The sequence below is a fragment of the Artemia franciscana genome, chromosome 15 (genome assembly GCF_032884065.1).
Source record: "Artemia franciscana chromosome 15, ASM3288406v1, whole genome shotgun sequence".
NCBI classification, from domain to species: domain Eukaryota; kingdom Metazoa; phylum Arthropoda; class Branchiopoda; order Anostraca; family Artemiidae; genus Artemia; species Artemia franciscana.
In genome coordinates, this window is record NC_088877.1 from 33348780 (window position 1) to 33376450 (window position 27671).

A 27671-nucleotide genomic window follows, 5' to 3' on the forward strand; every position below is an offset into this window, starting at 1 on the left:
CATCTGTCAAAAAAGAAACGTTTATTTGTATTAGATAAAACAATCAATAATTATATTTCTAGAGACCGACAATTTATTTCTCAATCAGTCAGTGATTTCAAAAAAAGGGAATCAAGAAAAGATAATTCAATAAACGAAAATTTTATTACTTGATGATTATTACAAAAGAAGCTAGCACGCCGTAATGACAAACAAAATAATAGCTAACAATAATATAAAAAAGGAGCATCTTATTAACATAATCACATTTACGTAAAAATTGGCCTATAATAAATATTTGTTTACATTTTTTTGTGCGTTCCATACATACCCGGTCAGGGATGTCAATTGAAACTAATGTAGGGAAAACAGCAAAATTATTTTTTTTTTTAAATCTATGCTGGTAGCAAGAGTGTTTACAAGGGGATGAGTTAGGGTGTTTGAATCCCCCCTGAATTTTTTTACAACTAGCAAAAAAAACAAACAACAAAATGCATGTAAACAAATCTTGATACTTTGTTTACCCCTCCCCCGATAAAAATACCCCCCCCCCACAAACACACACACAAAATCGTTGATACGACCTTGACCAGTTATATTGTTGGTTTTCAAAATAAATTATACCAAAAAAGGTATTTTTCAGTGAAAATACCAAAAATATATTTCCAAAATATAAAGGGAGTAATACAGGGGGACTTACTGCCCTCCCCCAAAGAAAAAAAAAGAATAGATACCCCTGATTAATTTTCATAACCACTTAATAGCACAATAGCATTCACTCCCAAACGCACTTATCAGCTACTCTGCATTATAGCTCCCAAATGAGATATTATCAATAGAACCCTCCAATGTTTCAAGGTCACATAACAGATACTACATGGTTTCCTTAAACACCATAAAGTGGATGACAACGGGTCCTTTTTTTTTCATACATTCCTAGAACACCTTATTTTCACAATTGGGGAATTGGTGCGTTATCACAAGTTATAGAACAACACAAAAAGATAGCGATTATTGTTTTAAATCCTTTGCGCCAGTACAGATTTTTGTGACGTTTTCTTTTACATTTTTTCTTCTCTGGGGGTGAACCTGCAAAAAGAAACAAGAAAAAAATTACAAAATAAAACTGAGTAAACAAAAAAGAAAGAAAAATGCTAACTCTCAGTATAACAAACATCGTTTTATGTGATTTCATTTAGCCCTAGCATATAATTCGGCGTGTAGCTTTTCAACAACAGACATGGAAGCTAGTAAATCCTGGAGTCCAACGTTAAATTAACACGCTCTTTATTTAATTAATACGCTTCTTATCACATTGTTTTATGAAATTTTAGATGAAATATTTTCTTTTTATGGCTGTTTTTTCTGAATATTAGGAGATTTTATTAGGAAATTATGAAATCAATTATAATTAGGAAATCAGGCATTTTGTGGGAAAGATACCAAAGACGATGGGAATACTGATGGCGTGCACTATGTCTGAAAATTTGTTGACCTTGAAGTGAATATGACACCCATTTTCAATAAAAGTCAGGGAACGTAAATATACATCTTTTAATTAGTTACCACTAAAGTTTCAGCCATATTTGATGCCCAGAGTCGATTCGAATTTTTTTGTGAAAATCAATAAAATTGATTATTGAGCTGCCATAAAATAATAAGGCCCCAGGTGCTGATAGTATGATTAATGAGTTCCTTAAATATGGTGGCTCTGAGGTTAGGAATAAGCTACTGAAGATTATGAACATGATTTTTGAAAAAGGGGAAGTACCCAATGATTTTAGGAAAACCTTAATTAAACCACTGTATAAGAAAGGTGACAAGAGTGAATATCGGAATTATCGAGGCATTAGTCTGGTCTCTGTAGGTAGCAAATTACTGAGTAATATGATACTTTTTAGACTGAGACATGCTGTAGACAAAGTTTTAAGGGAAGAACAATGCGGTTTTAGAAAAGGTAGAGGATGTGTCGACCATGTTTTCACTCTTAGGTTAATAATTGAGAAGTCCCTTCGTTGTCAAACACCTTTGGTCCTTAGTTTTATCGATTATGAGCAAGCTTTCGATTCTGTTGATAGAACAGCGTTAACAAAGGTCTTATCGTTATATGGTATACCAGAAAAATACATTAAAGTGATTTGCGCTATGTACGAGAATAATACTGCTGCGGTTAAGGTAGGAAATGAGGTTAGCAACTGGTTTTGTATTAAATCAGGAGTTAAGCAGGGTTGTGTTCTATCCCCCTTTATATGGATCATTTTGATGGACTTCGTCTTAAGGAGCACAGGAAAGGCAATTGGAGACCATGGAATCAAATGAGGAGGAAGAACGCTCCTGGACTTAGATTATGCTGATGATTTAAGCATATTAGATGAAAGTGTGAGCAAAATGAATGAATTTTTAGAGGTTTTACGAGTTCAGGGTGCTAAAATAGGCTTGAAAATTAATGTTAAGAAGACTAAGTCACTAAGGTTAGGAATAAGTGAAGATGAGCAGGTGACCTTAGGTAACGAAAAGATTGATCAGGTTGGGAGCTTCAGTTACCTTGGTAGTATTATTAGTAAAGATGGTGGGAGCAGTGAAGATGTTAAAAGTAGAATAGCTAAAGCTCAGGGTGTTTTTTCACAGTTAAAAAAAGTTTGGAAGAATAGAAAGATAAGCCTACAAACCAAGACTAGAATATTGGAAGCTACAGTGATGACAGTGGTCAAATATGGCTCTGAAGCATGGACACTCCGAAAAGCAGATGAAAATTTACTAGATGTTTTCCAGAGAAATTGCCTACGGATTGTTCTGGGTACCCGGCTGACTGACCGTATTTCAAACAGTAGGTTGTACGAAAAGTGTGGTTCAATCCCGCTTTCTGGGGCTATAATGAAAGAAAGGTTGAGATGGCTAGACCACGTTCTACGGATGAAGGATGACAGATTACCGAAGATTGTCCTTTTTGGCCAACCGTCTGGGGCTACACGGAAAGCAGGTCGTCCTTGTCTGGGTTGGGAGGATGTCATAAATAAGGATTTAAAGGAAATGGGAACTTCCTGGGAGGGTGTAAAGAGGGAGGCTTTAAATAGATTAGGTTGGAGGAGGAGCGTGCGTAGCTGTGTTGGCCTCAGGCGGCTTGGTGCTGCAGTGAGTTATTAGTAGTAGTAGTAGTAGTAATACTTATGGTCCAAAATCCTTAACTAGAGGTTTAAAATTCCTCCTCTCGCATACACCTCCTCCCAGTCCTCCTAGTAAGTTTCATAAGTCGTCTGTTCACCAGTTGGCTACTGCCACATTAGCAGGAACAGCTGGCTACAACGCCATCGAAGAGAGATGCTTAATAGCTTATTGGAAAAGCTATTGCTCATATCTACGTGCTTTTTATAAATTCTACCATCTGTAACTGCCACATGGTAATAAAAATAGAGGTATTATTAATTAAACGAGACATACTCAACAATTAAATTAAGGTTAGATCTCAGAAAACCGGTTTCATAGCAACAAAGACAAGTGAAAGGTGATAAATGCATTGGACTTGTATAATTTGGGCTATATATTTGCACATTAGGGGAGTGGGGGTTAGTCTAGGTTAGGCTACCCTAGGCTAGGGGCACTGTCCAAATACTTTATACACCCCCCCTAATGTGCAAACATATAGCCAAAATTATATTATTATATAAACCAAAAGGTTATATGAAGGTTATATTTGAATAGGATTAACCTAACTTCAATTTTTGGGTGCGTTTCATTTAATTAAGAAGTACTAAAACTTTTTTCTGCCATTCGCACATTTTTTTTACTTTGTTTGGGTCGGAAACTTATCATTTTTTGGGGGGAGGGGAGGGGAGCTGTCAAACACAGTGCCCCCCTCCTATAGAATAAAATTCCGGGTGTTTATTCTGAACACCCTCTAAAGATGAGACAGTACAGCTGTGGAAAAATTTGTGGTGAAAGAAACTAAGAACATAGTTTCCTTTTCAGTATAAGCTTATAGTTCTTTTTCTAGCTTTGTCAGCATTAAGGTATAAGAATGTCTAATTTCATTAGCCTCCAGGATTACCAGCAGCGACGATGTTTTACACTAGTCATTCCTCCCTTTCCAGCCTCCTTTAAGACTAAAAATTGACTAATTTTATTACATTCGAGAAGAAATAACATAAAAGTGTAAAGTCTTTTTCAGTCGATTGCCAACTTACACCCCACTTTGGAAATCCCAAGGCTTGAATCCCAAGTACCCCCTTTCTGGTTAAAACGAACGAAAATTCTAAGGTTAACATGTCCATGCCTATATGATGAAGACACATCCATAATTAAAATGAAATGAAAGTACACAATAAAAAATAAGACTTTTAATTAGGATAGCTTTGATTTTCACTATCTTAATTAAAATTCTTACCCGATATTACACATATGCACAATACAATCATCCAAGAGCGGATTTTTGGGAGGGGGCATTCCTCCATACCTATAAAAATACTCTTTTTACAGTTTAATCTTAAAAAAAAGATAGCGCCCTCCTTCTAGATTAAAAAAAAAACTTTCCTTTCTATTTTCATAAAAAAATCTGAATCCTTGCCTCCCTCCCAATATGCCTGAATTGCCACCACTGGGACCATGTGTGGGTACAACCTCATTCAAATACATCCGTGATGTTATGTCTATAAAGAAAGCGAGTTGTATATGTATTTCAACTTTTTTATATAAATAAGATTTCCATAGACAAATTAAGATAATTTTTTAAATAAAAATTGGTGCTTTAACCAATGTCAAAAGACTCTTTTTATGATAAATCTTATTAGTAATTTCTTCCATACAAATTTTTACTGCCTGTTAACGTAAATCGCCTTCTTATACGATAAGGAAAAACGAAACAATAATGACGATGAACATACCTTATCCCTGAGCATATGGAGAATTATCATTAGTTTGCAGATAAAAATTGCCACGAGCCCTGTAAAGAAAGAAACGATTTTTAAAGTCACTATGAAAAGACAGCAAATTGTCTCAAATTGTCTGCGGTAAGAAGACAAGCAACAATGAAAATCCATAGATAGAAGGCTACCCCGTACTATATATATATATATATATATATATATATATATATATATATATATATATATATATATATACATATATATATATATATATATATATATATATATATATATATATATATATATATATATATATATATATATGTATATATATATATATATATATATATATATATATATATATATATATATATATATATATATATATATATATATATATATATATATATATATATATATATAATGTATATATATATATATATATATATATATATATATATATATACATATATATATCCTCCTGATGAGCCCTTGTGTTGGCTTGTTGCCTCTGAATTATTTGTCTTTATTGTTTTTATTGTTTGGTAAATGACGACTTATACTTATTGACGACATGACTGCCTGTCCATGGATTATTCTTTATGGTTGATTGTGTATGGCTATGCTCTTTGACCTGTGTGATTGTATGTATGAGTAGGTTTAAGGCCTCATTCAAGTACTGATCTATGTTAATCACTAATATAGGATACACGTTGTTATCTTGTTTGTTACAGTTATGTTATAACGATTGCCAGAAACTAGCCCACACTTAAGCTTGCTTCACCAGGAGCGAGTGATACCAACCTAACTTAACGATCTCTGCTTTAAAACGGTAAAAACTGGTTTAAACTGGCTTTAAGCGGTCAGAAGCTTAATAGGCAGCTTTCATCGTGTGGCTAATTGTCGCAGAGTAAATGTTTAATGTACCCTGAGGAAGCAGAGTGAATTAATGCTTTCCTTAGCAATACAGGAACGGAGGGGGGTTGGGTCGAGACTCGCTGCCACAAGGTCGGGCAACAAGCTTGCTACTTGTCCTTGTAAAAAAAAAAGATTCAACAACTGACATGTAGATTCGACATCCTATGCGCCAGTAACGACCGTGGAAGATCTTTCTCCGTTTTATTTTATTAATTTTTCTTTTATTTTATTATATTAAAAAGTTTCCAATGCTGTAGAATCGGTCACACCATGTGAAAGTAACTGGTAGGGCCCTTCTATTCTAATCGGGATTGCGTCACAAAGTTTTCTTCAAAGATGAGCGTTGGTCTTCCACCACTCGACCTTAGTCCTGCAGCCACTTTGATGCTTCAGTTGACAGGGTTTATCCTAATTTTAAAACAAACATCCAAATGACCGCTTAGACTGTGATCACCATTTATATGAATGGTGTCACACAGCTTAAAATCAGCCATTACGTGGTCAGTATTGGTTGTAGCTTCCGGGCTGTGAATATATGTATAAAGTCTTCCTTAAAGACTTCCTGGGGGATACCAGACAAAAGAAGTTACGAGATTCTGTTAATAACCGTCTTATATCGCACTTAAAATATGAAAGGCGTCAACAAACTTGAGCAAATCAGCACTCAGATGCCAGCGTTTCCAGATGAGTGGGCAAGTAAACTATGAAAGGGACAAAAACTACTAGCCTCGGGAAACTCTATCGCAAGATAGCGCTCACAAGATTTGACTTTAGACAGTTCAATGAGAAGTCAACAGTAATAGCTATCCCTCTACTAAGTTTCCCCACACACAAAGTATCTCTTAGCTTTGTATAGGCACAACCTATTTTACGGCAACTGTTCAGGTAACTCAAAGTTAATATTTTCATTTAGCTTAAGTTAATATTTCAATTTTTTTTTGTACCTTGAATGTTTGATTTCGCGAGGAATGAATCAATGCATAATAGACTAAAATAAGCATCTGAGGTAAGCTTTGCCGATTAGGATTCCAATTGAGCATGCTCAATTTCATCAAATGAAATTATTGTTTTCTAATTATTCCCAAAAATCGGGAGCTTCTACTACATTTTTTCTGTATCTTAAATAGATGGCGGAGAAATTGGACACTTATAGCTCTGACATCGGATACTGTCTATCCTGCTATTCCAAATTATTCAAGCATTACAGGTTGATTTCAAAGCTGGACTCTGACTTAAATGATATAATAATTTATCAAAAATTTTCATTAATTATTTTCCTGAATAATAACTGAACTTACCTGGATAAGTCAAGTTCAGGGTTGTCTAAATCACAAATTAATCTTTAACAGGAAATTGAAATTACTTTAAAATTAAAAAGGTATTTCACTACTTAGAAAGAATATCTAACTCTTCAGGTTATATTTAATTCTTTCAAAGCTCATTGTCTTATTAAAACTTTTATTAAATAGCTACGGGTAGAAGCACCTGTGGTATTTTTTATATTTATGAACAAAATAGTGTGTTTTTATTAGGGCAAAATACATAAGCCGGATTAAGGACCAAGGCAGCAGAAGGCTGTTCAAGGCCTAGGACGGCCAAAGAAATGGAGAGAGGCATTAAAAGAGCTACATTGTCGGCTATTTTGATAGTTCGTTCTGTTTTGAGGTAATTTAAAAAAAGAAGATCCAGGTTGTTGTTCCACTGAATAGATGAAGGCAAAACTGCCTGCGATATCTTTTTTTATATAAAATTAATATACTTTTATTTTTTATAAGTTATGGTTTCAAAGGAAAAATAAAAGGATCTTGTTTATGAATGAAGTATTTTTGATTTAACGCTCCGTATTGAAAGCCATATTCAGTGAAATTAAGAAGATAAACTGTTCGTGTTCAATCAGACGTGAGTTGTCCTAATTTGCGGAGTGTGTTTCTATGAACACTGAAATAGATACTACAAAAACTCATGGCATCATGCTATTAAATAGATGGCGCAGAAACGCATGGTAACATTAACAGTCTAGGTTAAATTTTTTTACGGTATCTCAGCCAGTAATAGGATAAAAAGTTCGAAAGATATTTAAATTTAAGGCAATGACACAAAAAAATAAAAAAAAAACCTTCAAATTTCCCGCTCTGTATATTTCTTTTAAACATGGGTATGCTCTCGATGACTTTATTACAATCCTTCAAGACCCCCATAGTTTATTTCTACACGAATATAACACTTTGTTAAGCTTAGCAATAATTCAATGGAAGACTGAGTCAACGAATTCATATTAAGTACAATATTTTGCAAATTATTCTGCCAGCTTTGATTCATCATGACAATAGACAATAACCTTATATTTCTATATATATTGTCTATTAGACGGTTTCGTCTATCTATTCGTCTATAGTTAGACGATTTCGTCTATCTATTGTCTATTATTGTTAGGTTATAGTCTATATATATAGACAATAACCTATATCTTAAACTCTACTTCTGTATTGTATCTATTTAGTTTCCTAATCATTTCTGTACCCTATTATCAATATAATTAGAAATTAGATCCATAGTTCCTAACTGTATTTTTTTTATTAAATCGTTTAAAACTTGCTAAAGTTTGCAAATTTAACCAGAATTCAAGGCTTATTGATAGACTTAAAAATAAGATTATTGATAAACCCAATAAAATAAAATAAACCCAATAAAAGATAAAATGCTTGTTTGGCTTTAATTTCAACACAATCACGCACAAAAAAGCTAGAATAAATCCGAAATCTAGATAAATTTTTTTTCCCATTCACTTGGATTTTTTCTGTAGAAATGGCTCTTAGTTCTCAAGATAAAAAGACCTTAAAAAGCATATAACAGCTTGAATCAGATATAACAGCTTGAGAAATATCTTTTTTCTCACAAAATTTTTCATAAAAAAAAAGAATAGAAAAGGTATTCAGTTTTGGTGCTTGTTAATAGTCAATATTTAATAGACTATTGAAATGTTAAAAATAATGAAATGTAAATAGAAATGTTAATAGACAAATTAACGCCCACAATACAAAGTTGGTAGCCTTCCTTATCCACCCAACGAAAAAACGTTTGATATTTTCAACGCTTCCCCAGGTTGGAGGAAACAGCATGGATTTATGAAAACTACGTATAAAATTCGTTACTATTTGTCAAACGATTCTAACAATTGTGGAATTCACAGACATAGTGATTAATCATATACAGATTTTTTTTATTTTGAAATACAATTGTAATTCCCATATTGAATTATTAAGCGTTTTTTGCCAATAACTGATTTATTTGAATAGTTGAATGATTGCCAATAGTTTTTTTTTTATGGGCTTCCTAGTGTCTAAGTTTATGTGTGAGCTAATTTGAGAGGGCCGATTCCTTTGACTTCATTTCACAAAAACCTTATAAGTTACCAAAATGTGATTTTTTGTTGATTTTATTTTTTCATTGCACTCTCCACTCTCAGTAGACTTTTAAATTGCTTTTTTTTTCTGAGTTTTATATATTTCTTTGAATCAGCTATCTTCTCTGGATGCGCGAGTTCTTCCACAAAACTTTAATTCAACATTCGTTTTGTTGAAAAAGTCATTTTTCTTTTGTGTCATTTGTCTTTTATAGTTTATATCTATCTTGTCACCGTCAACAACAGCAAAATCCCGAAAATTATTTCAAAATTATGAAGTTTTTAGGGCAGTACACCATTTTTATCAGCGTTGCAACATTGAAGCATGAAAAAATAAGCGAAACTAATTAGTTAAATCCGACAGCGTCTTTCGTCCTTAAGATTGAAACAATAAAGAACTGTTGATTTCAAATGACAACTTTACCTTCAAAAAAAAATCTAAACCTGCTTTTGGTGTTTGACGATGGCTTTTTTTTTACTAATTTTTCCCCATATATTTTTCTTTACCCCTAACACTACCAACAACTGCATAACCGTAAATAGAGGTCTTCATTATTGAAGATTGAATTCCAAATTTTTCCTTATTTTTAAAGATATATATGATTGTGTTTTGATTTCCATTCAAACAATCAGATTTTATTCTTACTATATTTGGTGCTTTATAAGTTATTTTATGTTTGTCCTGATCGACAAGTAAAAAAGCATACAACAAATTTAAGGGATCTTACCCTGTGGATACTCCATATCCCATAGCGGCCCCAGCATTTGAACTGCAGCTTCCAGCTAAATATTCATCGTAAGAGCTACATTTCTTCGCTTGAAAAGCGTTAGATCTGATAGATTCAATATAATACTTTGGGGCACGACCATGAGAGCATCCAGCTATAAGAATAATGAAAAGACCTTAATGTCAGGCTCAATAATTACAAGAATTTCTTCTACTCCAAAGGGATATTACCATAAATTCATTGCAGAGTTAAACTACTTGAGACGAAAAAACTAACGAGTAAACCTTCTTCATTAAATCTCTAGTTGAAGTTTATCCTTTAACCTCATCAAAAGAGACATTCGAGGATTCACCCTCATTCAGCTTCAAGCATTCACTTAAACCCTCATACTAGCCTGGTTTCTGGATTATGTCCTTTCTCTTATCCTTTCCTGCAGTCACGACAAGATTTCCTCTAAATCCTAGGGAGGGGGGTCAAGCTGGAGCCAATTTTTCCAAATCAAAGAAAACGAAAGTGATTATTGAAAAAACAAGCCATATAGTCCCATAAAGGTAAATATATGCTTAAGAAAACTGACCCATTTCTGTGAGTGCTGGGATTATGCAGGCTTATCTTAGTTTTGACAAGGTTTTTGAAGAAACAAAATTTTAGGTAAGGAGGGGTGGGGTCAAACTGGGGTCTTTAGGGGGGGGGGAGAAACGAGGTTTGGGGGAAGCGGGTCCTGCCCCAGAGCAAATGACAGTTGGCCTATCGGCCAACTGTCTTGTGCCAAACGAAAAGCAGGTCATCCCCAAATTAGGTGGGAGGAAGTCACAAGGAAAGATTAAGGGGAAATGAGAACTTCTTGGGAGGTTGTAAAAAGTGAGGCATTGAATAGACTGGGATAAAGGAGGACTATGCGTAGCTGTTTTGGCCTTAGGCGGTTTGATGCCGCAATGGGTTGTTGATAGATAGGTATCTTGCGCTTGAATGTTGTATTGAGCTCAAAAGAAATGGAACCAGTTGGCATTTGCCAAATTTAAAAAAAATTAAAAAATCTTGAATACATAGCCAATACTAGCTTTGTGGTAGCATTTTTATTTATCCGGACGTTTGACTTTCCTTTTAACAAGTGGCGTTTTGACAAAATTAATCATTGCGGTCAACTCAAAAGAAACAGAAGCTTTTGGTATTTGTCAAATCTAAAAAAAAATATCTTGACTATACAGCAAATATTAACTTTGTGCTGGTACTCCAATTAATTCGGACGTTTTGAAATTTCTTTTGACAAAAGTGAGATGTTTAGACAAAATTAACTTTTGTGCTGAGCTCAAAAGGAATGACAGCATTTAACATTTATCCAATTTAAACGTTATCAACCAAAATTAATCGAGTGTTCACTCTTTTACAATTGTAATATGCGCCAGATTGTCGACGTCCTAGATTGTACCAGTAGTCCTAATCCACACACTTTTCTATAATCGCTTTATGAAAAAATTGACAAATTGTGTAAATGATATCAGTGATAAGAAAAATTAATTTATTATCTTCTCTTTTGCAAGTGTGGGATACAATTTAAGAATCAAGCCAATTATGTCGGTGACACTGTCAAAATAGCAGGGCTACTCATGTTCTTCAAGATTATACAGGTTGTGTTAATTCAAAATAAATATATTTCAGGTATCTGTTCTTTTACAATTGTTTTATATCAAGCAACTTATATATGATGCGGACTTGATGAGTATATCACTTACACAATCAGAATAGCCGGGGTATCCAGATTGAACAAGGTAGTAGAACTAAATGAGACACTACCAAAAATTATTTGAGCATCTACTCTTTTACAATAACTCTGTAAAAAAAAAAAAAATACTTACAGATCATGTCAATGATATCACTTATATTGTCAAAACAGCCAGGTTGTTCATGGCCACCATTAGGGAAGAAATCAACATGACCAAGCGGATCAGGAAAAGATAGACCTCCTTCCGCAAGGGTTCCAGTATTTGTATGCATTACGTCGACAAAATCAGCGTCACTGGTATCAAGGCGACGATCTGTATTATCCATACTGAATGCAGGGTACGCAGGATCAAGACCTAACGAAACAAGAAATCTTAAAGTTAAAACTTAAAAATAGAAGAATTTTAAGTTGAAATTTAAACATTTTACTGCTAAAGCATTGATATTAATTTTATAATTAATTTTAAGAACCAATTTTAAATTAACTTTATTCTAATTTGCTAATTCATTTTATTTAGTTTTTTATGTTTTTTGTTCAGTTTGTCAATTTTGAATTGTTATTTTTTTATTCTCAATATTAAATTTTGTCTTAAAGTTAAAAATTAACTTGACCTGTGTAATTGATCTTGTCAAACATTTCCGAAAAAAAACCGAAGACGAAAGAAATGTCATTTTTGGTTAAAAAGCGTCAATTTTGTGTTTAAGTTTTTAGCCTGATCTGCAATCTGCCTAAAATACGTTAAAACAAGGCTTAAATGCTTAAAACCCCACTCACATTTCAGTTATTCTATTTAAAAATAACAAAATCATCAAAAATATCTTAAATCAAACCAACGGATTGCTATAAAAGTGTCTCGACAGAAACAAAGTTTACGTGACAACCATGTACGAATATTCATTTATTAAACGAGGAAAAGAAACAAACTCCTGCACAATTTGAACTTGTACCCTATTTGTTGCATATATTTGTTGTATTAGGCCCCCAGCCAGAGGTTTGAGGATTTACATGTTAAAGGTGTGAAGAAAAGGAAAATTGTTGGATAAGAATAAAGTGAAGTGCCATCAAAAGTTTTACAGTGCCTGCAAAAGCTAAAAAAGTTTTCTTCCTTGACTCTCCGCTAAGTCATAAGTAGGTTTTGATACTTTGTGCTTGGTGTCGATCATGTGTGCAAAGGACAGATATCCCAAAAGCATTCGCGACGATAACAATTTGAATTTTTTTTTTTTTTTTTTTTTTTTTTTTTTTTTTTTTTTAAAGCTCACATTAATCATTTTGCTAATTTTACGTAAATTAGAAATACTGTCTCTGTAGTTTTTACGACGAAAATTTCTCAACAGAAAATAATTAAATCATGGGCTAATTTTTAAAAAATAATTAAATCAACATCAGCTCGTACGAATCAAGTTTTATGTTAAATTTTTGCACTAATTTTCAGTTTTCTTCTGGCTAAATTTTGACGAAAACTATAAAAGTCTTCATGTTGCAATAATAGCAACATGACAGAAGTTACAACGATAGCTTTCATTGTTTTCTTTGTTGGGCATAGATTTGTCTTTTTTTTTAAACGCCAACGATAATAATCGAAGTCCCATCCATAATCTAAACCAGGAGGGGCCACGGAGTCTTCAGGAAATATGCAGCAAAAAACCTCATATTTTACATTGTTTTTAACATTTTCAGTTATGAAAGGGGAGGAGTTTAAGCCCAGTAGCAGCGTTAACCTATGATGGTATTAACTATGAAATTATATTTTCTGCAAAAAACAAATCCTTGTCTTCATTTTTATTTCACTAAATAACAACAACAAAGTAGAATTAAATAATTTTTTTAGGTGGATATAATATTAATTAATTGTATTAATCACAGGGTTATAGGGACAAAAATACCAATACGGCAGCCAAATTTTATCTTAGCCCTTCCCCCTCTCTAAATCTTAATTCTGTATCCAACCCTGGGTACATCAACTTTTTCAACAATAGATCTTGAACTGACAGCGACGAATTAAACTTTCCATTTTCAATAGTTTTCAAATCAATGGAAACAATTTAAGAAACTATTTGCTCTAAATTGCAAGAAATCGGGAGGTTTAGACAGCTCCTTATCACACAGCAAAGTAAAGCTGACCAAAAATTCTAAATACTTCAGAAAGTTTTTAATGCACTTTTACAGATTAAACTAAAAAACTTCAATTTTTAAATTTCAAAAACTGAAAATCCGTTTTTTCGCATCCCTAGTTTTCACAAGCTTTTTTGCGATTTGTATACCTTTCAAATTTTAAACAAGCAAAATTCGAACGCTAGTAGGCACTATATAATTCTACATAGTTCTCCATGAAGTAACAAAGTAAAATCGTGAAAACAAACTGTAACTGCTTCAGAAGCTTTTCGAATTCAATTGTGCCAGTCAAATTCGAAAATTTAAATTTTTATTCGTACTGCTAGTTTTCACAAACTAATTTTTGTCCATTTTTTTGTAAAGTCTTTGAAATTCTCAACAAAAAAGTTTAAACGCAAGTAAAATCTCCTTAGATCTTCAAGCTCAACAAAAATATCTTCATCAGGAACTTCCGTAAATAATTAATTATATTTTTATACAGACTAAAATTTCAAAATTCTTTTACAGCAGAAAAAAAAATAAGATAAATACCCAAAAACTGAGGAGGATAGATATATTCTGATTGCATTTTCTCATTTAGCATAGATTTTTTTTTATTAGAATCGTTCAGTTAATTCGTTATTTTTCCTATAAAGTTCTGTTGTATTGCAGTGTTTCCCCTAGCAATAGTTAACGAACCTCAAATTTATGCCAAAGACCATCATTTTCTGACCATAAAGAAACCTTTGAAATGTTTCTTTTTGTTGGCAAGTGGATAAACTAAACCCTTTAAAGGCCAAATTGAGAGTTTTTAGCCTGTCGGGTATCAACGATGGAAGGAAAAAAGTACATAAAGGACTTCCAATCTTGTTTTTTTTTCGTATGAAAAGATCCAAAGCATCTAGAGACCAAAGGATGGTGGTAACTCTGATTAAAATCACGACCTTGACTGATAATGTGAATTAATAATGACTCGGCTCACCCTCATGTACTCTTTGGATATAACATGCGACTGTTTTCCTTGTTGCTGAACAATCATATAAGTATGCACCCTCATTTAAGTGAGTATTTACTGCATAAGAGAAGTACTACAGATAATGGAAAGAACTATTTTCGTTTCCTTGTTTAGATTTCTATTTTAACGGTGAGATCAATGGGAGGAGGGGTATGTGGTCCCCCAGATTCCCCCCTCAAATTTTTTTTTGAAATATAATTTTTTAAGAGTATTTTCATTAAATAAAAAAAATAAATAAATGACGAATTAGCAGCACCCCACAATATTGAAAAATAAATGTTGCCCCTCCCCCTAATTCTTCTTGAATTAACACCATTGTCTTTTACTATCATTATTTTCTTAGTTGAAATTTCTTAATACATCAAAACGTTTGGGTTCATAGCTGTCAAAGAGATATTCCATCTCTCAAAGACAAGAATGAACCTTATTGAAAAATTTTGCCCAAGAGGTGATAAAAACTTTTAACAAAATTTAAAATTCAAGGGCAAAAAAACAATGCACAGCTAGTCACATTGTAGTTACAGCTGTTGTACAGCATGTAAGACTAACTGTTAGTCTTACAGACTATAAATGTTTCTCCTGGTTCAATTCTTCATGTTAATCAGCGACTCGCTACGTAAACAAAAACAAAAACAAACTAAAGAACACATGACATCATTCGACAAAAACGGTCTAAAATAGAAGTAAGCACCTGAAATCCTCGACACGGAGCCACTAACAGCAGCACCGGTGGCACCAGCAACATGTGCACCCAAACTGAATCCAATAATATGAAAGTCCTTAATGTTCGCACCACTTGCAACAAGTGAGTCGATAAGAGACGCAGCATAAGATCCAACGTTAACAACAGCATATGCAGAAGTAAAGTAGTCGATTGATGCGGCGTCAACTCCCCAGTCAATGCTGATGACATTATAATCTCCTTGGCTGAGAAAAGCTAGAATATTTTTTGGAAAAATCAGATACAGAAAAGTGTTATCAGATTTGACTCAATAACACTTAGACATATTCGTTATCTTGCGACAAGATATATAAAATAAAAATTGTGTTAGGGCAATCAGAAATACCGCTCATGCGATTCTTAAGGGTTATGTGAGGGGGTTCCTTCTTAAAAAAGTCTTTTTTAAAACTGACATTTTTTAATTATAAGTAATTATTAAATAATATTAGGGATTCTTTTTGTAGATTTCTCCATTCTTTATTTTTCCATATCTGCATTGATATAGAATGTTTTGTTTTTTTTATAGTTAACTATATATTTGCAGTCAAAGTTTTTTGTAGTTGTTTTTTTTTTTGGTGTCAGACATAAACCTTTACGAAAGGTACTCAGGAAATTGTTTCTTTCGAATTTTTCTGGTAAATACAATTCCAAAGCTATAAATAGACACAAACTATCTATAGTTTATGTGCAAAAACGCAAACTACACGACTTATGCTACTAAAAAAAAGAACGGTGCAAAAAAAAGTAAAACAGCAGACGCGGAAATGACCTACCAAGTCAACATTATTTTACAGAAAACAATTAATGATGTTGGTAGCTTCCCACCAAATAATAGCTAATCTGATAATGTGATGCAACAAACACCATAGAGAGGTAATAATTTCCCCAGAGAGCAATCTGGATACTTACAAGAGAGTTTGAGCTCAGAAGAGAGATCTTTTTTTTTCACCTAAACGTAAGCGATATTATCATGGTTAAATACGTAAGCATGATAATAACTATATTATCATGGTTATAGCCAAATGAGTATCCAAGCAAGGTTGTTACCGGATTTGACCCCCCCCCCCCAAGTGATTCGGAACTAGTGCAGGATCAGGAGACTATTTCTAAAAAAAAACTATTTCTTGACTCGTAATTTGCCCTTGAAGGTGAAGGTAAAAATACCCATAAACCATTCCCCCGAAAAAAAGTTTTTTTAATAGCCCCCGTCCAAACAACAATTGTGGATACAGTCGTAGTCACAGCAATATCTGCAACCAAGTAAATCCCAATATAACGATTACAATCAGTCAACGCAGGCACAATTTGCAATGAGGCACGGTGGCAAATGCCCCTCGAGACCCCTATTTGTCCCCCCTCCCTATCTTTAGCGTCTTCTAAAATCTCGCCAAAACCAAGATAGGCCTACATAATTAAAGTATCTACAGAAATAAAACGATTTTCTTTAGTATACCTTCGCCTTTATAGTACTATATGAATCATTTTTCACTTGGTTATTTTCACTTGACTTGGGAAAATCGACTCCGACTTTACCCTTCCCGCCAGGATTTTGACAAAATTAAACCCTATGTAACAATAGGTTTTACTAAAATAATACTACTCATAACTCACTGCAACACAAGCCGCCTGAGGGCAACGGAGCTGCGCACGATTCTCCTCCATCCCAATCTATTCAAAGCCTCCCTTTTTACGCCCTCCCAGGAAGTTCACGTTTCCTTTAAATCTTTCTTTATGACATCCTCCCACCCCAACCTTGGACGACCTGCTTTACGTTTAGCCCTAGACGGTTGCCCGAGAAGGAAAATCTTCGGCAATCTGTCATCCTTTATTCGCAGAACATGCCCCTAAAAACGGGATTGATCCACACTTTTCGTACAGCCTAATGTTTGAAATACGGTCAGTCAGCCGGATACCCTAAACAATCCGTATGCAATTTCTCCGGAAAACATTTAGCAAATCTTCATCCACTTTCAGAGCGCCTATGCTTCAGAGCCATATTTGACCACTGTCATCACTGTAGCTTCCAATATTCCAATCTTGGTTTACAGACTTATCTTCCTATTTTTCCAAACCTTTTTTTACTGTGAACAGACAAACCTTGGGAATTTTACTTTTAACTTCTTCACTGCCCACGCAGCCTTTACTAAAAATAAGACCAAGGTAAGAGAAGCTGTCTACCTGATCAATCTTTTCGTTAACCAATGTCACCTTTTCATTTTCACTTATTCCTAGCCTTAGTGACTTAGACTTCTTAAGATTAATTTTCAAAACTATTCTAGCACCCTAAAATCGCAAAACCTCTAAAAGTTCATTAATTTTGCTCACACTTTCGTCTAGGATGCTTAAATCCTCAGCACAATCTAAACCCATCTCCTTTTCTGTGCTCTTTAAGACAAAGTCCATACCTTAAAAGCAGCAGTGTTATTCTAGTACATAACAATGATCACTTTAATGTATTTGTCTGGTATACCAGACATTTAGCATATCTGGTATACTAAAATCTGACAAATATTATACGTAGCTTGCTAAGTATACACAGTTTTGTCTTACGGGGTCAAGTTAACTTCCGGGGGAACTTTGAGATGAGGGGATAATATTTGGGGAAAGAGGACCAACTATTTCTCTCTGGTCCTCACTTTTAATTTTTAATTTCGAAGAAAAGGGGCGCGTTTAGAAGACATATTTAATACCTACCCTTTGCATTTTTTTTTTCTGGTCTTAAATAATTGCCTATTCCTAAGGATTTCTTTCTCCGTATTAGCACTAATAACTGAACAACATACCGATATGTTTTTTTGATTTTATAGTACCACCGTTGAAGGCATACACAGACCGTCATGGGTTTCAGCTTTTAGGGCCCATGCCCTTATCCCGAAATCATGATACTTTTATTATTTAGTTTTTGTTTCTTAACCTACAATTTACCTAGCCATGTATTCTGCTTCAGAGTTGCAGCACCTCCCCCACCTCTCCATGTGAAAGAAAGTCTTGTGTATGTAACTGTGCCATGTTAAAGGTTTTAGATTGAAGATACATACCGTCTTTCATATCTTTGACAAATCCACTAAGACCATTTTGATTCCACCCATGAGCTATAACTTTAGTCTGTCTGCCGTTGTTGAAGTTCGATCCAGTTTGGCCGGGACGAATGTTTTCAAAAGAGCTTGGATTATCCCTACATTACAAAAAAAAAAATTGAAAAAAAAATTTAATTTAAAAAAAAAAAAAAATCATAACTGAGAATCAACTTTAAACGGTGAACTCTATAGACACACAAGAAAAACATAAATAATACTTTTGCGTCTTATATTCTATGGATTTAATCTATTTTGAAATTCGTAAAAAAGTTTATGCCTATATTTTTTGTGACAAAATATTGGTTCGAGATAAGGCGACATACGCACTTCAATTCCTATTTCTGACATGTGGCCAAATATTCCAATTACATTATTCCTGGAAGTATTCAAGATAATCTTTTCTATTTGACAGATAGGAGTTATCTTAATAATATAACATCTTATAAAAAATCAAACACAGGATTTAGCCTAAAATCTTATCAAAAAAGAGTCGTTTTCCAAACAGAAGACTATTTTGGGAACATTTACCTCAATTCTTTTATTATTAACTTATGAAACAATTTTCAATTTTCTTTTTTTTTATATATTGCCTTTTATGAATATCAGATAATGCACTTAAACCTGAGCTCTATGACTATCTACCTTAGTTCTGCCCTAGGAATGACGTATGGACGGATGATAGATACCAAAAATGAACTGACATCATTTTTACACAATGCTAAAAAGGGCTTATGCCAGATTTGTCTCTCACCGCTCGGACTATTTGTCTTGGCTTTTTCTACTTGATTTTAATTTTCGCAGTAAACAATTTTTTGCCATTTGTTTATGTCTTTTGAAAATTTTGACATTCGAAAAGAAGTTTTCTGAGCAGAGAGCTTCTAGATCTGGCTTTTTTTTTTCCTTGCGGTTTTAAGTCATTTTGTCATTTCACACATTTAGCCAGAATACAGTTTATTTTCAGATAAATGTTACACCTTAAATGCTTTTGCGTTTTCATGTGCAATTCTCAAATGCACCACAAACGTGCTCCTCAAAAGTATGTACATTCTAAAATGCGCCGCAAATATGCACCTCAAGAGCAGATTCATTCTTAAATGCACTGCAAATGTGCACCTCAAAAGTACGTGTATTCTAAAATCCACCGCAAATGTGCATCTTAAAAGCATGTGCATTCTCACATGTTCCATAATTTGCCACAACATAGTTTGATCTCCGGCAACAGTCTGAGAGGCATGGAGAGAAGATTGGGGGCTTTGCCCCAATTTTGAGATTTTCACTGTTAAAATAGTCTTGAAATAATTTACCTAGAATTCAGCCATTTTACATTTTGTTATAAAATTCAACCCTTATACATTCTAACAAAAAATCAATAACTGAACGAAGGAAATAGGCCTCATTTTATTAGTTTGAAGTAATTCGCGAGTGCCCGTTTTTTCCTATATTGTTTTCAGTCGTTCGGTTGCAAAATTATCAAAAACTCAATTTTAGGTCATAGTTTGCCTTGAAAGGGCCTTTTGGACCAACTATAGATTCTCCCCTCTTATCCAATCTGAGTGAAAAGGTGTGACACCAAATTTCTTGAAAGGCAAACAAATTCAATCGAATCAATGTCTTTTCCGCATTTGTTTCATGCCCCTGACAGGGTAAAAAAACTTATTTGGATACCCCACCTAAGTGCGGATTTGCAAGGTATTTCATTTGTCAAACCAAAGGAAGCATAAGATATTTAAAGCGATCACTGTATAATAAATTATTTTCTTGTTAATTTTTATTTCCATAGTCCCAAAACAAAAACAAATAACAAAGTTTATTCGGTTTATAGAAGATATTGACATACATTTATAAAATTTGAATTTTAATTGCCAATATAGTTCACATGACTTTTTTTCCGCAATAATAGGCTATTTTTCAGCAACAATATATATGTCTCATGAGCAAAAACAAAAGTGCTAGAAAAGACGGGCGTCAGTCAAGCCACCCAAGCCTGAGAGGTTCAGACAGCCGTTAGGTTAATTTCTCGTAGCGTTGTAATGTAAAATTGACTAATCAAGATAAACCAAAAAATAAACTAAAATAGACTTGGAAAAGCAGGATATTTTTAACAGTAACCGAATTATAAAAACTAGACAGACCTCTTGGCAAGAAAAACGCCTACCTCATGGTTTTTTTTTTATAACCCTTCCCCACTCACCCCATAACCTACGCTTGGCATTTTTGGCTTCCGGTCCTCGTCTGCTTGCTATCACTATATCCTTTATCCAGACGAGGCTCTGTCATTCGGCCCCAGCACGCATTTCATTTTCAATCCGCTTAACTTAAACTTATATTATATATTATATTAAACTTATTTAAAATCATATTGTATAACTTAAGCTTATATTAACTTGAACTTGTGTTCTGCTTAAACTTAAACCTTGTCACATCTGGCAGTTTTTGTTTCAACTCGAGTAGCTGTCAGCACCTCCCACGTTTTTGGCCTATTTCTCTCAAACCATTCAACAAAAAGTATCTTTTCTTTAATTGTAAAAATTACCAAATTCAATACAAACATTTTTGAACTACTTTTATTATAAATTAATCTCTTTGTTTTCTTAATCATTCATCACAATTTCAATGAAAAGTACTATATCGAACAGTTCGTGGAAACGAACTGTAGTAAGGAGCGACGCGGTTCAATAGTAAACAAAAGTCTAAAAAACGGAATTTTGATGCTAATAGATATATCAAAAGAATTAAATTTTTATGCTGATTTTAAATATATAAGTTTCACCCATTAGATCAAGGAGGCACACTCGTGCCTCTATAAAGAGGCGACACACGACAATGTTAAGCGATCTTCGGTTCCAGTGGTCGCAGACGGATGGGGAGGGATGCATTTCGTAGCCCGAGCTCCAACTAAGAAACCAGCAAAATTTCATCCCCCTCCAACTTTTTCATCATGGGGAAAATCTGGCCGAAAGTTTCGACCTGTCAACCCAAGCCCCCCTTTAACGTTGTCCGATCGGGCACAAGTTAAGGTCCCCTAGGGCCCAGGAGCTTATCCGCGAAATTTCAGCTTGATCCGATAACTCCTTCCTTGTTTTCCAGAAACCACGCATAGCCACTTAAAATTCATTTACTTTTTTTTCCTAGACGCCTACAGGTCACATCCAACATCGGATCTGGGTGTACGAAGACTCATTCGATGCGGAATTCTCCGAGTAAGTGCCCATGAAAGTTTCGTAGGAAAATCTTAACCCCCCGAAAGTTTCGACCCTCCAACCCCCCCCTACCCCTTTTAACGTTGTCCGATCGGGCTGAAATTCACAAGTTAAGGTCCCCTACGGCCCAGGAGCTTATCCGCGAAATTTCAGCTCGATCCGATAACTCCTTCCCTGTTTTCCAGAAACCACCCATTAGCTATTTAATTAACGGATTTCTCTCCATAAGAGCCCATGTTAATTTGAAATTTTTAAAAGCTATTGAGAAGTTATATTTACACACATGCAAGTTATTAGCTCAGTTGGTAGAGCGTGAGACTCTTAATCCTCGGGTCAAGGGTTCAAGTCCCTTACGGGCGGTTTTTTTTCACAACATCAAAAAAAATTTGAAAACACCTGGACAGCTTATCATTTGAGAGATAACAGAATATTAGCTTCTTATGAGCAAAAGAAACATTTCGGTCATTCTATCTATTCTTTTTTCTATTTTATACAATGATTTAAAAGCGGGGGGGGGGGGTCCTCTCCTAATTCCTGTACGAGGAGTACAGGAATTATTAAATTACATCCACCATGGATTGTAGAAAAACGTACAGAATTAATATGAAAAAAAATTAAACCTGTACAAAAGAGTGTTTAAAAGCGGGGGGTTTGCCTCTCCTATTAGTCTTCTTATAGTCCTAACGGCAGCCACCCAAGTTCCTCTCCTAATTCCTGTACGAGGAGTACAGGAATTATTAAATTACATCCACCATGGATTGTAGAAAAACGTACAGAAATAATATGAAAAAAACTTCGTTTTCTTAGAGTTAAAGAGGCTGCGTCCCAAAGTCGAACCTTAAAACGTACAGGAATTAGAAGAGGCAGTTGGGGGGCTGCCGCCCCCCAAACCCCCAGCTTTTAAAGACTCTTTTGTACAGGTTTTTTTTGTGGGGGGACTTCATTGTTACTAATTACTAGTTTCGGCGCAATGGTTCTCCTGTCCTCTTGTGTTTAACATTTTTCGAAGTTATTCCATTATTCATTCATTTCAATTTTTTGTTAATTAAAAGAGGGCCTTTCCGAAGCCAAGAGCGGGGGGTTAGCAAAAAAACAAAAAACCTGTACAAAAGAGTCTTTAAAAGCTGGGGGTTTGGGGGGCGGCAGCCCCCCAACTGCCTCTTCTAATTCCTGTACGTTTTAAGGTTCGACTTTGGGACGCAGCCTCTTTAACTCTAAGAAAACGAAGTTTTTTTCATATTATATATCAAAAGAATTAGATTTTTATGCTGATTTTAAATATATAAGTTTCACCCATTAGTCTTACCAATCAAAAGATACGAGAAAATTTTCCCTATTTTAGAAAATAGGAGGAAACAACCACCTAAAAGTCATAGAATCTTAACGAAAATCACACCATCGGAAATTCAGCGTATCAGAGAACCCCACTGTAGAACTTTCAAGCTACTATAACGAAAAGAGAAATCACCAATGCAACAGCTCATTCTTATTCCAAAGTCAACGAATCAAAATTTTGAGATAGCCTTTTTCTCAGCATAATCAAATAAGATAATAACTATGTCTTTGGAGACGATGCACTCCCCATAGTCCCCGTGGGGGGGCTGCAAGTTAAAAACTTTGACCAGTGCTTAGATATAATAATGGTTATTATGAAGTGTACAGACGTTTTCAGGGGGACTTTTTCGCGTTGGGGTGGAGGTAGGTCGGGGGGAGGGGGTTACGTGGGAGGATCTTTCCATGGAGGAATTTATCATGAGGGAAGAGAATTTCCATGAAGGGGGCGCAGGATTTTCTAGCATCATTTATAAAAAAAAAACAATGAGAAAATAAGTATAAAAAAAATTTTCACCTGGAAGTAATGAGTAGCATTAAAACTTAAAACGAACATAAAATATTACGTACATAACGGCGTTCTTCTCCTCCGCAAGACCTTGCTCTTTCCGCTAAAGTATTTTTAGTAATTTCAACTTTTTATCCTATGGTCTTTGTGATTCAGGGGTCACTCTTAAAGATTTGAGACAAAATTCAAGCTTTAGTGTGAAGAGCGAGGTGTTTAGGAGGAGGCAAACCCCCTCATATACGTAATAAAAATACAAAAATATAGAAGTTCGTTACGTAAGTTAATTCGTAAAGTACGTATGTTTATTACTAACAAAAACGTTCGTACAAAATATAAAAAATCTAGTTGCATTTTTAAGTAACAAAAAAAGTGAGGGCAACTAGGCCTCCTCCCCGACCCCTTTATTATCAAAATCATCCGATCGAAACTATGAGAAAGCCATTTAGCAAAAAAATTTAATATGCAAACCTCGTTTTAATTATTCAAGTGCGGTAAGCCAAAATCAAAACATGCATTAATTCAAAAACGTTCAGAAATTAAATTAAAAAAAAAACAAGTATTTTTAACTGCAAGTAAGGAGCGACATTAAAACTTAAAACGAACAGAAATTATTCCGTATATGAAAGGGGTTGTCCCCTCCTCAACGCCTCGCTCTTTACGCTAAAGTTTTTTATTGTTTTAAAAAGTAGAGTTGTGAAAAAGAGTTAAACTTTAACGTAAAGAGCAGGGCGTTGAGGGTGGGACAACCCCTTTCATATACGGAATAATTTCGGTTCGTTTTATGTTTTAATGTCGCTCCTTACTTTTAGTTAAAAAACAATTATTTTTTTTTATTTAATAGTGAGACAAAGGCTAGTTTGGCAGGATAGTTTCTGGCCCAAATGTTTCAGACACGTAGATTCTATTTAGCAATGCTTAGATCGATACTTTTAGGTACCTTACCAGTATATCGATACTTTTGCCAAGTATCATGTTGATACCCGATACTTGTTTCGTATCACACAAAACTAATAAAATTCAAAACTTACTTTGTCCACAGATAAAAGTAAACATCGTTGGGATCAAATTTCGGTAGAGAATGAGTGCGGACAGCGTTTCCAACTTCTCCTCTTTGAGAATGTGAAACAGGACTACCTGATGTGGAAAAAAAGGAAATCTGATAAAAAATCAAAATCTTATTTCCTTTAGCAACAGCGAATTTTTTTATAAAACATGTTTATATAATTGTTTCTCAGTCTGGGAGTAGCGATCCCAGGGACAAGGAGGCCAATATTCAACGGTAAGGGGACATGACCAAAAACACAATAGGTTGCATCAGGTATGAAAAGCTTAAAAAGTTTATGTACTCCTCTATTTGTTAGCTTACAGATTTCAATCATAGCCAGATTCAAATACATACAGAGACACATACAAATGTGAGAATGAAAAAATATAAATAATCAAAGCAATGAAAAATAAGAAAATCTGACGGATGTCCAAAGAAATAGTCCAAGGATAGTACTCGTTCTAAGGATAAGGATAGAGTAAGGATAAGCGTATTAATCTAAGGATAGTAAGAATATGTACTCTTTAGACGATGGTTTACAAGCTGCATCACCAATACAGATCGATTCCTTTGTTGAGACTTAAAATGAGGAGATATTTATATGCAGTGGCTTCAATTGGGGGGGGGGGGCATGTGCTCCTCACTAGCTCTATAAAAACACCTTTTTGTGGGGGGGGGTTCGTTGAAAAAATTGGGGGTATTTTCACTGAAGAAAAATGAAAGAACGACAAATTTACTCTAACAGATTCTAAATTAATAAATCTGTCACCCTCACCATCTAATTGTTTGTAAGTTGAAATCAATGGTAAGAGGTGAGGAATTGTAGATTGGCAAAAATCGAGCTTTTTGTCATCTCAGCCAGGGCCAAATGAAGCCGGACGTCCTCAACTCGAGTGGAAGGAATGCATTAGAAAGGATTTAGATGAGAGGTGAGCTTTAGGGGAGGTAGTAAAGAGTCAAGCTATGAGTCGCTAGGAGTGGAGGAGATGGGCGTGAGAAGAGCTATGTTGGAGTCCAAGGACTCCAAGTATAGCTGTGTTGATACTGCGATGATTTGTCAGTATTCATTAGCACTCGTAGCCGTATTAATTATTAGCACAGCGAATTTGTGGGTATCGAATGCCAAATTGTAATGCTAAAACTTTGATACCGTCATAACAGCAGCATTTCTAGGCGTTATGACTAGAAGCAGCCAGGCCTGTTAGGCTTAGGTCACATGTTCGCCTACGAGTTCAAGCAAATTCAGTCGCGCATTTTGCATACAAGTCGAGAGGACGTCATGCGTCAACCCAAAATCCTTTCATCTCTTAGTTCTATGACTATCTACCTTAGTTCTGTCCTAGGAATCATGTATGGACGGATGGATGACAGACTTATCTATCAAAAAGCGAAGTGACATAATTTCTATACAATCCTAAAAAGGGGTTATGCCAGATTTTGCCTCTGACTCACTCGGACTATCTGTCTTGGCTTTTATTTACAATTAGCCATGGTTTGATGCCCGCAACTACTTGATTTTAATTCAAAACCTTAACCAAGCAACATTTTGGAGGGGGGTAATGGCTATCTAAAATATCGAGCTTTCAGATTTATTAGTAGTGACTAAATAAGCGAACTAGTACACCTTTTTAGTCAGTTCTGTTTTGTTTTTATTTTTTTCACTGAAAAGTAGCCTAAACAAAATTACTGGAGTACTAGATGGGCAACATAGTAAGTTCCTTAGCTTTGATGCAAGATAAAAATTAATATTATAATCTAGAAAGTTTTCAGTAAATATTAGAGCAATAGCTTTGAAGTAAAAATTTTGTTAAAAATTACTTCAACCCAGTTAAAAACTACACATTGCTTCATTAAAAAACTCCTTACCTGAGAGCTGGGTTTACTGATAACGTCTCTTACAAATAAATATGGCACAAAAAAAACCTACACAGCACAATGGCAACCACGCCGATACAGACTCGAGCAACATCTCCAATCGTAATGCTGCATGACATAACAAGCCTTTGAACGGAGGGGTCTTTCCCAGTGCACATACTATCCTTTAATTCTCCAGTGTTTCCCCAAAAGAATATTGGGTGCTCAAAAATCTCCCAAAAATTGACGTCAACAAAATCTGACGATTTTCATTCCGTGTTGTCGCATTATGCCTTTACTAATGTTAATATTCAGGGACTTCGGAGAAGCCAATTTTCATTCAGGGAAATTCGAGACCAGTGCCAAAACAGGTCTCCCGTTTTAACTAGGAGTCAAATTTGTGTCAGTGAATAGGAAAACTTAATTCGCTGTTTGTCAGTTAACTGATTTACATCAAGATATTTTTCCCCTATTTTTTTCGTTTTCTTTTCTTTTAGGCTATAATTAGATCGTGTTGGAGATATACCCATTTTAAAATTTATTCAGTGGATTTTAATTTAAATTCAACTTAATTATTTTATTTTAATTACAATTTAATAATTTTAATTTATTTTAATTATTTCAACATAATTAATTTTATTTAATTTTACTAGCCTTAAACTAGTTTATTCAAAAAGACTGCCAAACTTACAGTCTTTACTGTGTAAATATTTAACCTTGGAGAGATTAGAGTAAGAAGTGAAAATCCGTTTGTATTTATGATTAGTGACCTTTTTTAATAAAATTTTTTGGTTTTTGTTGGGTCTTTCAACTTCCCTTTAGGCCGAACCCAAGAAGGCATTTCCGGGTTTAAACCTATTGTCTAATCTAGATTTAATAATTATCCAGACTCCTTGGCTATTTGCTGGCCAAAAAGGACCTAATAAGGAATGTTTCAGTGAAAATGAAATAAAAAATAAGAAAAAAATAAACCTACCTAGCACAAGGGTAACTGCCCCGAAAAAGATCCAAGCTCTAATCATCGTTCCGCAAAGAGAATGTATCTGATTATTTGGTAAATAATTCAGCTATTTTATAACTAGACCTTATCATTGTTTATGTCTTTGAAAATTTTGACATTCGAAAAGATGCATAGAAAACATCTAATTTGGGAACTTCTGTCAACAAAGCAATTTTATTTGCATTTGATAAGAAACAATTAATAAATTCGAAGAA

The 27671-nt window shown here is 34.4% G+C and overlaps 1 protein-coding gene across 1 annotated transcript; it reads right to left on the minus strand.

Annotated features, from left to right (window-relative positions):
* Window positions 1-4: 4 nt before the first annotated feature.
* Window positions 5-27612, minus strand: LOC136036392 (pancreatic triacylglycerol lipase-like). The gene is made up of 8 exons (XM_065718579.1): window positions 27429-27612; window positions 24586-24687; window positions 18479-18615; window positions 15411-15656; window positions 11744-11965; window positions 9888-10041; window positions 4857-4915; window positions 5-1068 (listed from the first exon to the last, which is right to left on the minus strand). The coding sequence occupies exons 1-7, from the start codon at window positions 27476-27478 to the stop codon at window positions 4858-4860; spliced, it is 969 nt and encodes a 322-aa protein (XP_065574651.1). The 5' UTR covers window positions 27479-27612; the 3' UTR covers window positions 5-1068; window position 4857.
* Between the last annotated feature and the right edge of the window lie 59 nt (window positions 27613-27671).